This window comes from Ambystoma mexicanum, chromosome 10 (assembly GCF_040938575.1).
Source record: "Ambystoma mexicanum isolate Mex_15411 chromosome 10, UKY_AmexF1_1, whole genome shotgun sequence".
In the NCBI taxonomy this organism is placed as follows: Eukaryota; Metazoa; Chordata; class Amphibia; order Caudata; family Ambystomatidae; genus Ambystoma; species Ambystoma mexicanum.
In genome coordinates, this window is record NC_090932.1 from 1,596,000,936 (window position 1) to 1,596,016,347 (window position 15,412).

General features: G+C 46.2%; 1 protein-coding gene across 2 annotated transcripts in view; it reads left to right on the forward strand.

Annotated features, from left to right (window-relative positions):
- PI4KA (phosphatidylinositol 4-kinase alpha) overlaps positions 1-15,412 on the forward strand; it is a 2,470,135-nt gene that overhangs the window by 973,050 nt on the left and 1,481,673 nt on the right. For both annotated transcript variants that reach the window (XM_069619956.1, XM_069619957.1), the window contains exons 23-25: positions 10,753-10,835; positions 11,319-11,389; positions 11,902-12,026. In XM_069619956.1, the coding sequence (XP_069476057.1) occupies positions 10,753-10,835; positions 11,319-11,389; positions 11,902-12,026 (279 nt within the window). The remainder of the gene's footprint in view (positions 1-10,752; positions 10,836-11,318; positions 11,390-11,901; positions 12,027-15,412) is intronic.

A 15,412-nucleotide genomic window follows, 5' to 3' on the forward strand; every position in this document is an offset into this window, starting at 1 on the left:
CGTCTCAAGCGTCATGTCTGGCACTGGAACTCAGGTTTTAAACCAGAGACCCAGTCGTCACTCATCAATAAACCAATCGAGGATTCCAACCTGTTTGGTAAGGCGGTGGATGACGCGCTAGAGACTGCTAAGAAGGATTTCGATACCCTTAAAACTCTAGACCAGATCTCAAAGCCTCCAAATAAGCGAGGTTACGGCAACAGACACTTTTCTCGAGGCCAACGACAACAACAACAACAGTACTCCTCAGCAGGCAACTGGTCCTCTACTCAAGGAACCAGCGGCCAATTCGATCAGAGAGGACAACGTCGTGGCAAAGGGTCGGGGCCCCACTCCTAGAGGCTCCCCGGCTACCAACACCAAATGACCCAAAGGTTCTGGTCCCCTCCCATGCGTCGCCGGTCGGGGGCCGGTTAACACCTTTTCTACCAGCATGGGAAGGTATAACAGACCCCTGGGTATTGTCAACTATAGCCCACGGGTACTGCATAGAATTCAGTCGGTCCCCTACATACAGACCCCCAAGGGGAAGACGCTAATCACCAGAGCATATCGACATCCTTCTTCAAGAAGTCCAACTGCTACTAGAAAAAGGAGCAATAGAGGTCGTGCCTCTATCACAGGTAACAGAGGGTATTTATTCAGTGTACTTCCTTATACCCAAAAAGGACTTAACCATGCGCACTGTACTAGATTTGCACCTAGCGAACAAATTTGTCAAACCTCAAAAATTTTGCATGGTGACCCTACTGGAGGTAATTCCCCTGCTTTCACAGGGAGATTACATGACAACACTGGACATGAAAGATGCATACTTTCATATTTTAATGTTGCCACCTCACAGAAAATACCTCATGTTCATGATAGAGTGCAAACACTACCAGTTCAAAGTGCTACCCTTCAGAGGGTATTCACGAAAGTACTGGCAGTGGCCCACCTGCAACGATTGGCTCATAACCGGGATTCTTACGAGACATGCTTCTCAAATACCCAAAAGACTGTAGACCTTTTGTTCCAACTGGGCTTCTCCATCAACAAGAAGAAGTCCAGCCTAGACCCCAGCCAGGTCAAGCAATTCCTTCGGGCTCTAATTCGAACAAAGGATGGCCTAGTCTTCCCCTCCAACGATAGGGTCCAAAATATGCTGTTGCAGATCCCTCAATATGTAGCCGGTCGAGAGGTGACGGTACGCACGCAATGCGTTTGCTAGGAATGATGGCGTCATGTATATATTTGGTACGTCACGCGCGATTGCACATGCGCCCAATGCAAGAGTGGCTCAACAGCCAGTGGTGTCAGGCCAGCGGACAATGGGACGATCTAGTGGTGGTCTCGCAGGCCTTGGTTCTCTTGCTACGGTGGTGGTCGAAGGAAAATCTTGTTATAGGGAAACCATTCGCCACCCCCCCAGTGGAAGGCACTCTAACCACAGACTCATCCCTCACAGGATGGGGGGCTCACCTATCCCATCAGACTGCACACAGAGTTTGGACTCAGACTCACAGTGTGTCGTCCAAACACATTAATCTGTTGGAACTACTGGCGTTCTTCAAGGCACTGAAGGCTTTCCAGGCACACCTTCAAGGAAAGACGGTGCTGCTCCTCACAGACAGCACCACAGCAATGTACTACCTGAACAAACAAGGGGGCACTCACTCTCCAGGACTGTCCAAGCTGTCCCAGAACATCTGGAAGTGGGCTCTCAAACACATGTTCATGTTATCACAACATGTACCAGGGGAACTCGATCTGCTGGCAGACAAACTCAGCAGAGACTGCCCTCTACCCGCAGAGTATGAATGGCGATTACGAGAAGACATAGTCTCTGACGTTTTCTCACTATGCGGCTTCCCAGAAATAGATCTGTTCGCAACTCTGGAGAACACCCAATGCCAAGATCGCCTCCAGATACCCCCAGCTCCAAGGGGAACGGTCTCTGGATAACATGGTCAGGGAAATTTGTTTATGCTCCCCCCCGTCCCCCCCGACTCCCCTTCTCAACAAGGTAGTGCACAAGATGATGATATGTATGGTTGTTTTTTTCATGACACAGAGATGGTTTTTACAAAATATTTTTATACGTCTTTTCTATTTGTTAATAACATTTATTGAATACTGTATTAGTGTCTAAGGGGTTGAATTGAATGCTTTCTATCCTATTATATGTTTAATGCAGGACACCTTTGTTTAAGTTTTTGCTTGTTCATAAAATACACTGAGTCATGATACATGCAGATAGGCAGACTTCACTGGCACACACCGCTTGGAAACACCTAGTATTATGATCTCTACCCAGATATTCCTGGTATCCCCTGTTACTTCTGCTTTTGAGTGCACAAGATGCACCAGGAACCAGTTACCATGATACTAGTGGCCCCGATGTGGGCCCGACAACCCTGGTTCGCTCACCTAATGGAAATGTCACTGTCTCCACCAGTGAAACTACCCTGCCCGTACAACATGCTGTCACAGGACAGGGGCAAAACGCTGCACCCATGCCCACAGACCCTGAACTTAGCAGCCTGGCTCCTGAGGTCATAGATCTTGGACATTTGCAGCTCCCTCAAAGATTCTTGGACATCCTTAGAGAAGCAAGGAAACCGAACACTCGTTACTGCTACTCCAGCAAGTGGAAACGGTTCGTCATATGATGTAGAGGAAAGAGCATCAACCCCGTTGACTGCTCTACCACACAGATTGTTCTTTACCTGACTCACTTTTTAGACTCAGGGTTAGTCTTCAATTCTATTAAAGTTCATCTAGCTGCACTTTTGGCATACACCACGTCTCAACATAAGGTCTCATGGTGGAAAGTTCCAGTTATTAAAGCCTTCATGGAGGGAGTAAGGAGGATCCACCCTCCTATATCTAACCCAGCTCCCGGATAGGACGTGAACGTGCTACTAAGAAGGCTTATGGGCTCCCCTTCGAACCCATGCACAAAGCAACACTTAAGAACCTCACTCTTAAAACCGCTTTCTTAATAGCCATCACCTCCATTAGGAGAGTAAGTGAACTACAAGCGCTCTCTATACTAGACCCCTTTGTAACAGTTCATAAGGATAAGGTGGTTCTACGCACACATCCTAGGTTTGCACCAAAATTCATTTCGAAATTCCATGTCAACCAGTCTATAGAACTACCAATGTTCTTTAAAAACCCATCAAACTTCGGAGAAAAAAAGCCTGCAAACACTTGATGTGCTCAGAGCGATCATGTTTTATATGGAAAGAACTAGACCACTGAGAAAGACTAATCAGTTCTTTGTCTTGGTGGCAGCAGGAAGAGAAGGAGATGCAGTTTCAAAGTCCACTACATCTAGATGGATTGTCCAGTGCATCACTCTCTGTTACACTCTTGCCAAGAGAGAACTACCCTTGGAGCCAAGAGCACATTCTACTCGAGGCACTGGGGCTTCCGTAGCATTCATTGCAAATGTCCCTCAGGAGTCCATTTGCAAAGCGGCAACCTGGAGTTCTTTAAACAACTTTACAAAACACTACTGTCTAGATGCCCATACTAGATCTGATTCCCAGGTGGGACAAGCAGTATTAAGACATGTTTTCTCTACTGTTCCTTCTCACAACCCACCTCCACCTCCAACTCCGGGTACTGCTCGCTAGTCTATGCACAGCATGTGATTCTAAGCAGATTAACAAACATCAGAAGATATGCATTACTTACCGTAAAAGCATTTCTGATGATTGTATCTGCTTAGATTCACATGCGCCCACCCTTCCTCCCCGCTCGGATGGAAGGAACATAGACATCTTATTACTTTCTCTCTCTTTTATGTACTCACTCACGCCTAGAAGGCTCCCTCAGGGCGCGGATAAATACAAACAGAGGGACCTCGACGCGTGAGGGGTGTTTGGTACACTGCACGTCACTATCGGGATAGTATTACAGACACGCCTATGTAGACGTCCCCTTTTCGACTACGAAAAACAAAATGCAATACTCCGCAGTGACCACTGGATGTCGGACTATGCACAGCATGTTGTCATGAACTTCAGATCACGGCCCTTTTGGACCTCCTGGTCCTTGTCTCAACGGGGCTTGCATTCCGTACTACTTCCAACATGGCCGTCCAGAGCTGAAGCCCTTGCTCGCTCCATGCGCTGAACGCGGCGTGGTCTATTTATAGACCGCGGCTCTGCGCGTCTCAATGCTATTGCAGAGTAGCCCAGACGTGTGTTCGTAGCTCGCGGTATTGTTCCTTTTGTCCCAGTGCTATTACCCACTCCTTTTCCTTTCCCCCTTCCTGGTTCCGAGCTTTTCTAGCCTTTCCAGTCTCCCGGATTCCTGGACTCCGTGATGCCGGAACTAAACGCAACCTGGAACCAGACGAATATCGAGCAGCGCTCTTCAAGACCAGGAGCATTCGTAAGAAGGCAGCGATCGAAGTCACCGGCAAACATCGGACCCAGGTGAGAAGGGGGGGGGAACTCCTTGACAGTTTGAGACGCCACCCGACCGAACCTAATAACGAGATGGAAGCCGCTGTGCAGGACTTAATGCGACGCATGCAAGAACTATCAACCGAGGTTCAAAATCTTAAGGCGGAAAACGCCGCGCTCAAACAATTGGTCTTATCCCGGGATTCTGCTACAAAGTAGGGTGCCCTGTGAGGCGGTATTGTTGACAAGTATGATGGTTCGGCAAAAACACTCTGCGGATTCCTGGATTCATGCCTGGTCCACTTTACCTTCAAGCCCTATTATTTTTTGACTCCTAGGGCTAAGGTGGGTTTCATCATATCCCACCTTTCCGGCAATGCCTTAACTTGGGCAACACCCCTTGTCAACTCCGGCGATGCCCTCCTAGGCGACTACGATGGGTTGATACAGGCCCTTAAAGGCATGTTTCACCGTCCAGAGCAGGTCTATACTGCCCAAGAACGCTTGCTGGACTTTCAACAAGGCCCCCAAGATATGCTCACTTATGTGACCAGATTTAAACAATTGGCCAAGGAAGCAGACTGGTCCCCTGAGGCTAGTTTTACCCTGTTCAGGAGAGGCCTAAACGAAGAGATCAAGGATGATCTGGCCAGGGTGGCCAGACCAAATTCATTCCAAGCACTAATGGACCTGGCCTTGCAAATAGACTTTCACATCCAGGAAAAGAAGGCTGAAAGAAATAAATCCAAGGGAAACCCACCCAAGACGTCCTTTGAGAGCACAGACAGAACAGACGCTAACTCAAGTCCAGCCCCAGAACCTGAACGCATACAAATTGGAGCCTTTCGTGGACCCATATCGCCTCAAGAAAGATTGAGAAGGATCCATACGGGTTTGTGTATGTATTGTGCTTCAGACAAACATTTGGTCAGGGAATGTCCTCTGGTACCTCCTCGGCGTTCGGGAAACGCCAGCTCCCGATCTTAAATGGAGCAGAGATTCGGGAGAGAGATGTTTGCTCCACATCAATTCCATCCTTGAACTCTCCTGGACAAAACAGTTTGGTGATACTACAGGCCTTCCTGTCGCCCTCCAAAGACAAGACCTATCCCATTCTGGCCTTGGTGGACTGCGGAGCTATGGGAATTTTCATTGATCAAGACTGGGTGGTTAGTCATCATGTTCCGTACGAGACCCGAAACACCATTCAGCCGGTGGAAGCAATTGTCGGAAGACCCCTCTCTTCAGGGCCCATAAGCCTGCAGACTAAAGAGATAAACCATCATCAAGAGCTGATTACATTCAACATCATTAAGTCAGCCCATTACCCCATGGTCTTGGGAATGCCCTGGTTGCAAAAGCACAATCCGTATATCAATTGGACAGCAGGATCATTATTCCTGGGCTCAGAGTTCTGTATGTCCCACCGTCTGTCCCTGGATCCCTCCTCGGTAACTCCTAAAGAACCTCCAAGAGACCAAGAAACACCACTCATGGTTTCCAATATCATACAAGTGCCAGAGGCCTATCGGGGATATGCTGATGTATTTTCTACTGCCATAGTCCAGGCCTTACCCCCTCACAGGCCCGAAGACGGTGACATAGAACTGATCCCTCAGCTGTAATTCCTCTCGGCAGAATGTTCATTCTTTCCGAACCTGAGAAAAAGGCCCTTCGGGAATACCTAGACACTAATCTTGAAAATGGCACCATAAAACCCTCAATCTGCAGCGGGTGCTTCATTGTTCTTCGTTCCCAAGAAGGATATCAAGGAACTCAGACCTTGCCTCGACTATAGAGGCCTAAATCAATGCACTCTCAAGGATCGGTACCCACTGCCCCTGATCTCGGATATCCTGGAAGCTGTGAGAGGAGCCGTAATATTCTCCAAATTGGATCTCAGGGGTGCCTACCATTTGATCCGTATCCGGGAAGGAGACGAGTGGAAGACCGCCTTTAGAAAACCCTTTGGCCACTACGAGTACTTGGTCATGCCCTTTGGACTAGCCAATGCCCCAGCAGTTTTCCAACGTTTTATGGATAGGGTGTTCTCTGATATGTTGTTTCTCTTCGTCATTGTCTATCTGGATGACATATTGATTTTTTCCAAGGACTCTCAGAAGCATGAAGGACATGTTAAGGCAGTTCTACAAAGACTCTGGGAACATCACCTTTTAGCCAAGCCTGAAAAATGTTTGTTTCACGTTACCTCTGTGCACTATCTGGGATTTATCCTTAGTCCAGAGGGGATTGGCATGGACCCTTCAAAAGTAAAGGCCATTCTCGCCTGGCCTACTCCCACGTCCGTGAAACAAATCCAATCCTTCCTAGGACTAGCCAGTTTCTACTGGAAGTTCATAGCCACCTTTTCCGAGATTGTACAACCCATAGTGGCTCTGCTAAAGAAGGACACCCCATTTGTCTCGTCAACTTTACAAGAAACTGCATTCCAGCGTTTAAAGACTGAGTTCACACAAGCTCCCATATTGGCTCAACCCGATACTAGTCGACCCTTTTTAGTGGAAACGGATGCCTCTAATTACGCCATAGGAGCAGTGTTGAAGCAGAAGATGGAGGACGATTTGGAACACCCCGTTGCTTATCTGTCAAGAACCTTAACTCCTAGTGAAGCGCACTACTCTGTCCTGGAAAAGGAACTCTTAGCCATTCACCAAGCTTTCACTGAATGGCGACACCTACTTCTAGGAGCCAGACATCCTGTCCAAGTCCGTACTGATCATTGAAACCTTCAGATTCTACAGTCACTGGAGTGCAGGAACAGTCGTCGGGCACGTTGGGCCTACTTTTTTGCCCAGTATCAGTTCCACATTACCCATGTCCCTGGATCACAGAACCTGATCGCTGACGCCTTGTCTCGCCGTCCTGACTACGTGACCACTGAAGATAAAGCATTTCCTAAAATGTTCTCTCCCACAATATTCGTAGCCCAAGCAGTTAATTTCCTGGAAGAAGTCCGATCGCAAACTCAATCCTCGGAATTATGGAAGGACATTTCAACACGAAATCTCTGGAAATTAAGAGCCAAGGAAGGCTACCTATTCAAGGACAACGCACTATTCATTCCTACACGGAAGCTACAGCAAAAGATAATAAATCTTTGTCATGACACACTCCATTACGGGCCCCGAGGTATCAACAACACCCTCCGTCTTATACAGAGACAGTTCTGGTGGCCTAAAACGAAGTCTGACGTGCAGCAATACATCCAGACTTGTATAACCTGTGCCCAAAATAAACGTAACAAGACCGGCGGGTCTTCTTCTGCAGGCCACTCTACCCTCTAAACCATGGGAAATCATCGCTACAGACTTCATAGTGGAGTTACCACCTTCCCGAGGATATACTACCATCATGATCACCATAGATTTGTTTACCCATATGGCCCATTTTACGCCACTGATGAAACTACCCTCCTCTTCAGAGCTAGCTGGAATATTTCTGGAACACATATTCCGACTACATGGGCTTCCTTCCAAGATCATATCTGACCGGGGTCCCCAATACATTTCACAATTCTGGAAACGCCTCTGTCGGGTATTAGGAATCCAACATGCCCTCTCTTCAGGATATCACCCCCAAACCAATGGAGCCACAGAACGTGCAAACCAGAGCCTGGAACAATATCTCTGATGTTTCGCTACCAAGGTCCAGGATGACTGGTCTCTCCTGATACCCGTTGCGGAATTCGCTTACAACAACTCCAAACACTCAGCGCTACAGACCAGCCCCTTTTATTGTAGTCAGGGGTTCAATCCATCGGTCTTACCCTCGGTTCTTCCTGACCCTACACCAGTACCTACTGTCGACTCCTGGATCGAAACTCTTATCAACATTCACAGGGAGGCTAAAGAACACTTAGAGAAAGCCAGATTAGATTCCAAGAGAAGACCTGGTGCTTCCTATACGGTCGGTGACCGAGTGTGGTTGTCATCAAAACTACTCCCCCGACACTTACGACCAAACAAGCTGGCTCCCCGCTACTATGGTCCATTTCCCTTCAAGGAGATTATCAATCCTGTCTCATATCGAATCAAGCTACCTGACTCCTGGAAAAGAATTCATCCAGTTTTTCACACATCCCTATTGAAATCCGACATCCAATCCTCTCGGAATTCCAGTAGACCACCTCCTCTACTGGTTGACAACCAACTGGAATATGAGGTGTCCCGGATTTGTGACTCCAGGTATAAGGGGGGCCATCTTCAATACCTCTAGGAGTGGAAAGGATATCCTCCTAGCGAAAGGACCTGGGAACCTATTTCAAATATCAAGGCTCCTCGGTTGCTCAGAAGATTTCACCTAATACACCCGGGCAAACCTGGAGGGAAAGGCCTTCGGAGGAGGCATGCTGTCATGAACTTCAGATCACGCCCCTTTTGGACCTCCTGGTCCTTGTCTCAACGGGGCTTGCATTCCGTATTACTTCCAACATGGCCGTCCAGAGCTGAAGCCCTTGCTCGCTCCATGCGCTGAACGCAGCGTGGTCTATTTATAGACCACGCCTTCCATGGCTCAGTGCGTCTCAATGCTATTGCAGAGTAGTCCAGACGTGTGTTCGTAGCTCGCGTTATTGTTCCTTTTGACCCAGTGCTATTACCCACTCCTTTTCCTTTCCCCCTTCATGGTTCTGAGCTTTTCTAGCCTTTCCAGTTTCCCGGATTCCTGGACACCGTGATCCCGGAACTAAACGCAACCTGGAACCAGACGAATCTCGAGCAGCGCTGTTCAAGACCAGGAGCGTTCGCAAGAAGGCAGCGATCAAAGTCACCGGCAAACATCAGACCCAGGTGAGAAGGGGGGAACTCCTTGACACATGTGAATCTAAGCAGATACAATCATCAGAAATGCTTTTACGGTAAGTAATGCATGTCATCTACTGCCACTCACGCATATCTGGGACCCAGGAAGGATGCTATCCATTAGGAGGCCGATAGTTAGCAGTGTGCCTGATACACTAAGCTTTTTACCAGCCGCTAATGATCGATCAAGTCAAACGCTGCTGAGGGGTCTAACAGCATAAGGAGTGCTGGTTTGCCTTTGTTCAAAATACCAGCAATGTTTGACTTTAGGTCAAGAAGAGCCGTTTCAGTGCCATGTTTGGCCCTGAAACCTGATTGTTTTGGGTTAAGAAGCATATTCCTTTCTAAGTGGTCCAGGGGTTGTAAATAAGCAACCCGGTCCAAGATCTTGAACATGAAGGGCACGTTTGTAATAGGCCAGTCATTTTTAGGATTGTAAGGGTCCAAGGTGCTCCTCATTTTAAATAGTGGAGTTACCCATGATTCTTTAAGAACTTTAGGTACATTAGCTTCCTCAACAGACATGTTAACAAAGCTAGTCACCCAAGGTGTCAATGTCTCAATACAGTCTTTGAAAAGACTAGATGGAAAGCAGTCACCTAGGCAGGATGTGGGTTTCATGTTATTGACAATTTTGCAAATTTGATCCTCGGTGGAGGGTTTAAACTGAAAGATTGTCAAAACCACGACTGTCTTAGCACACTGTGCAGGAGTATCCAACGTATTGTTCTTAATCATTGTAGTGATGGAGATTTGATTGGTTTGAGAGTCAATAGATTTTTAAGCCCTGCTGTTTTAGGTTAAACTCATCATGTATTGACTGACACCAATCTGCGTCCTTCAAACTTTAGAGGTCGCCTGGGATTTTCCGTCAAACTCTTTGAAAATGCTAAACCAATCATGTGAATTAGATTTGGCGAACAGAATCCTATCATTATAGCTATTGCTTGTTTAAAGCTAGCCACTGCAGTTTTATAGGCAAGAAGGTGCAGGGAGGTAGGATTTTCCCTCCATTCTCTCTCCGTTTTACGTTTATCACGACGTAAGCTTACAATGGAGTCATTGAACAGGAATTTGTATTGGTTTTAGTTTTTACTAAACGAAATTTCTTAGAAAGAGAATGAATATACTGTAGGACTCGAAGTCCAAGGTCCCCAGAGACATTGAACACGTGTGCTAGAAGAGAAGCAATACACAGTGGGAATGGAGTCTAAAATCCCCAAGGGACAAAGACAAAGATAAAGATTGCTGTTCCCGACCACCTGACTATCTACCCAGTTTTCCACATGAATAAAATCTTTCAAATCTTTGCCTTCAATTATGTCATCTTACTTTTGAGACCATCACAGCATAATGGATTTTGTGGAGGGTCTGCATTTGTATGTAGTGACAGTTGTGTTTGGAAATGCACATTTTCTAACATTTGTGTCTTGGCGACCACAGACAATTAAATACAGTTTATAAATAACATCCAATTATAACTCATGTGTTCTTTTGGTATCTGATCTAATGAAAATGGCTTGTCTTCACAGGGTGCTGCACTCCACTGATCGAGATCGCTTCCAAGTTATGTTCTTCTATTTTGAAGATAAGGCTATCCAGAAGGACAAATCAGGTGAGACGTTATGCAAGATGCTCTTCTCCCAGGGTCCCCTGCATAGGTCATATCATGGGATTTTATGATCTGGAAGAAATGTGCCCTTGGGCAAAAGTGGTTCAAGTCATTGCTCTTTGAATTGAGAAAGAATAATCTTTTAGTACTTGGCCAACAGCAGAAGCTGATTTAACTTGTGTCCTTTAAAACCTTAAGTAGTATTGAATGCAACATGTGTGCAGCAATTGCACAGTTGTGCTCTCATCCTTGCATTTGGCATCCATGCCTCCATAATGCTGTCTTGTTTTTAGACCAATGGAGGCCTGATAGCCTACATCATAAACTCAAAGCATATATCCTCTCCTAATGTACTTTCTCTGTACATTCTCCTCCCTTGCCCCATACAGCCTTAACAGTGAATTCCTGCGAGGCTCCCATGATATAGTTATATTGATCGGTGTGTCCACTCATTGCACGTGATGACTTTCTCTTGTGCTCCTGCAGGAATGATGCAGTGTGTCATCTCAGTGGCTGATAAAGTCTTCGAGGCGTTCTTAGGAGGAATGGCCGATAAGGTAAGCTAAAGAGAAGAGTCTTGTTATTTATATACATTAGAAGACTACAGACAGTTAGACTGTGCTTGTACAGGGGTCATTGTTATTTATTACATGCCCCATTTTTGTATCTGTGCCAGATAATATGGACTATATGCGAGGTATGGTGCTAATCACATTAACTGTTTATCCTGGGAATGTGGTCTGTGTACGCCCTGGAAGGTGAAATTGGAACATCAGCTCTGCACAATGTTTTGTATCTAAATCTCTCGGATTTTCAATTCTCTATTCCCATAGCCTCTATTTCTTCTTCCACCCATTTAGTGATTTGCTTATGACTTGTATTATACTCTGGAGTAACTCCTTAAGATTTTTTCCCAAAAGCTTCTTCTTCAGCATCTGTCATTAGGGGGCATTTTCTTCCACTCTTTTGGATTTTAGCGCATGGATAATATCTTAATTGCTTGTTGTACATTTGCATGCATCACAGCATTGAGGGAACAGAGATTTCAATTATTCTCTATTATTTACAGCCAAAGACCCGTGAGAATGAGGGGGAGCTGGAGCGACATGCTCAATTCTTGCTGGTGAATTTCAACCATATCCACAAACGCATCCGTAGGGTGGCTGATAAGTACCTGTCGGGACTGGTGGATAAGTAAGTACCAAGATTTCCCTAAAGGTCCTCCCCCCCCCCTCTCTGTAGCCTGTTATGTTACAACTCATCCATCAAGTAGGCAGTAGAATGTAAAATCACGTTCTATCTTTGCCCAAGAAACATGTTGCCTTTTTAACCTCAGTGTCATGGCAGGTTCCAAAAACAGCAGCAAACAAAACATGCTACTCTTGTCAAATTTGAGGTAGACTAAGGCCCTCATTATGAGTTTGCCGGTAGGTCACTGGTACCGGCGGCCTAACGTCAACCTCAGCTTACATTTCCGCCAGCTGATATCCCAGTAATACCAGGATATTACGGGTGGCGGAGGTACGATAAGTTCACATTCCTGTGGAGTCCATAGGACTCCATGGGAATGGGAACACTGAAGCTCCAGCACTGATGTTAACAGTGTCTGTGCTTCACTGATTTTTCTGCCGATAGGGGCCTGAACTACCTGCTGGTCAGGCCTATCCGTAGTTCACTGCCCCAACCGGCAGGCACAGAGTATGCCAGTTGGGGCACTTGTTTCCAGATGGGCATGGCAGTAATGAGGCCCTAAAACTGCTCTTTAATAATCCTTCTTTCCTTTTTTAAACTTGTGAGAATTGCATAACTATTTAAAAGAAATCCTCAGACCTATAACCTGTGCATTTGTTTGACTGTATTCATAATAGTGCCAAATGGGTTGCATTGATGTCATGTCAAAGAATGTTGTAGGTAGTGCCAATCCATTCGATTTTTCCACTACATAGCAGACAGCTAGACCACATTTATTTCAATATGCTTATTGCTGGACAATGTTATTATCCTGCTGAAATTGAGCAGTCTACCTAAATGTTGAGAATGCTTTGGCCTGGGAAGCACAGAGGCTTCCCAGGGATGAATTAGAGGACAGTAATAATTTTAAAATGCTTTTTTATGTGTTTTTTGTTTCCTGTTAATACAAAACATTACATATGAAAATAAATTAATAGACAATAAAGTACAATGCAACAGTTCACAATCTAAGCACGGTTTAACATTAAAATCATTAATATAGATCAGTTTGTATAAACTCTTCTTTAAACTCTATGATCTATTTTTAGACTGCACAATTAATCATTAACAGTTAGAATGTACTCACTTGAAGAGAAAAGTGCATCATTCTCCTTCAAAAGGATTGTGTTCACATTGTGAGAAACCTGAGGGTATTCTCACTGGTAGACCCCGGGGATCCTTTGTTCAGGTGGCCAGGGGAGGGCTGTCGCGCTTGGATCCCGACCCTGGGGGTGGACAAGCGCAAGGGAGGATCACCTGCGCAAGGGGCCCTTGGGGACCACGGAAGGAATGCCCTCGGGTGAGACGCAGTAATTATTTTTCTGCAATACAGCCCCACCCGACTGCCACTCAGTCTTTATAAGATATTGCCACCACAGTCCCATCCTACGCCAGTGTTTTTCTTTAACCCTTTAAATGCCATGGGTATTTCCCCCCGAGTGCCAAGGCCTTTTTTGGTGATTTCGGTATGTGGCCATTCAATGCCTTGTAACTTTTTTGTTACATGAGATATCTCAGGCAAATATGGCCCCTTTTTTCCCACATGTAGGCGGTCGTAACGCCACCCAGGAATCCTAGGTAGCTGTAGGGGGGGGGGGGTGAGAAAATAACCAAAAAGGGCGAACATTTTGTGTTTTTTCAAAAAATGTGAATAAAAAGATGTACAAAGAAGCCTGTGTTTTTTTCCTTGTAAGAGCTAGGAAAAAATGGTTTGCTGTTGAAAGCGAGCGTCCCCAAACAGCACGATCCTGAAGGACTCTCCCAAAATGGGAATAAGGCCAAGACAGAGTGCGGGTGAGCGTAAATGGGAGTTTTATCAATCAGAATTGGGCATGCAAAGAACTCTGCAAACTCCGAGAGCGCTCTGTCTGACAATAGCAAAGACAGGCGTATATATTTACAAAAAACGTCATCAAAACCTACATACTATAGGGGGCACAAGTTCATTGGGATTGGGTGGCGACGACTAACTATAGGTGCTGCTGCGGTGTGGTTGGTCTTGGCTGGAGGACGTCACTGGTCACCCTTGTGGGTTGGGCTGGGCCTGGCAGGTCGGCTTGAGTTCATCCGGGCGGTGTTGGTGTGCCGAGGCGGCCTGTGGCAGAGATGAATGCCTTTTCTGACTTACTTGCCCTCTGCCATGCACACTGCAGTCATTCAGTCATTTACAGTTTTATTCTCTTTAGTAAATCTTTTAATAGGTTAAATGCAACACAGGAGGAATGCACCTTGTGAGGGATCTGGAGATAATATATCGTGGCCTGGTTACTTGTGATCTGTTGACCGGGACCATAGGTCGAGGGGCTAAGCTTCGGGGACTGGGGCGGGTGGTACAGGTCTTTCTGTCTTGTTAGAAGTGATTATGGATGTTTCGCTGTGTGTTGTCAAAGTGTTGGGTGTCCTGATTGCACAGGGCCATAAGTCTGAGACAGTCCGGTGGGTTGTGGGGTTTACGAGGGGGCGCTTGAGTTTAAACTAAGGTTTACTGCTGTGCTGTAAATAATGCAGGTGGCTGGCCGCGGCCTTGGGTGCTGGAGTGGGGCTACAAGTCTTTGAAGTGACTCCAGTCGGGTCGGGGGAGGCGTGATAGCGCAGAGCGGGGCTCTGTTCTCATGTCTTGGCAGCCTTCTGAGGGAGGGAGGGGGATACATCGAGACCTTGTACGCTTTCACAAAGGTATCTCCCTCGTGCGTTGCTGAATATAAGTAAAGATATCGCAAACATTTGAATACTTTCTATAATACTTATTTAAAATCACTTCGAAACATGCATTTAACCTTTGCTGGGTGCGTTTCGATTATACCCAGTTCGAGCATCATATTTGTACATTAGACTCTAGCAGCTACAGTGTTTCAGTTACATGCATATACATTCGTAGTAAATGAGGTAGTGGTTAGATAAGTGGAGTACATAGAAAACGACCCGCCACTGTACGTGACGGTGGTGGCATATGAGGGGCTCAGACATTCACACATGATACGTGCACTCTCGCGCATTCTTTACATGGGTTCATAGTATAGTTGCATCCGCTTTCTCGTGTACTCTAGCAGCATTAGCTTTGGTTATGGCGCGAAACCACGTGAGGTAGGCTGCCCAGTGATACACGCAACGAACAGATCCCTGGAGCGTTCCTTTATCATTGGCATCCACCTGCAATGGTGCGAGCTTGCCATAGCTTATATCATGGGAGCATACTTTCTCATTTTAATACCTTCTACAGGCGTTTGTATTTTGTGGAAGAAAGAAATAATGCAAGAGGTCTTGACATTAATGCATAAAGACTGTCTGCCATCTGATGACCATATTACTGTTCTTTTCATTTCCCAGGCCTGCTGGCCGGGTCATGCTAC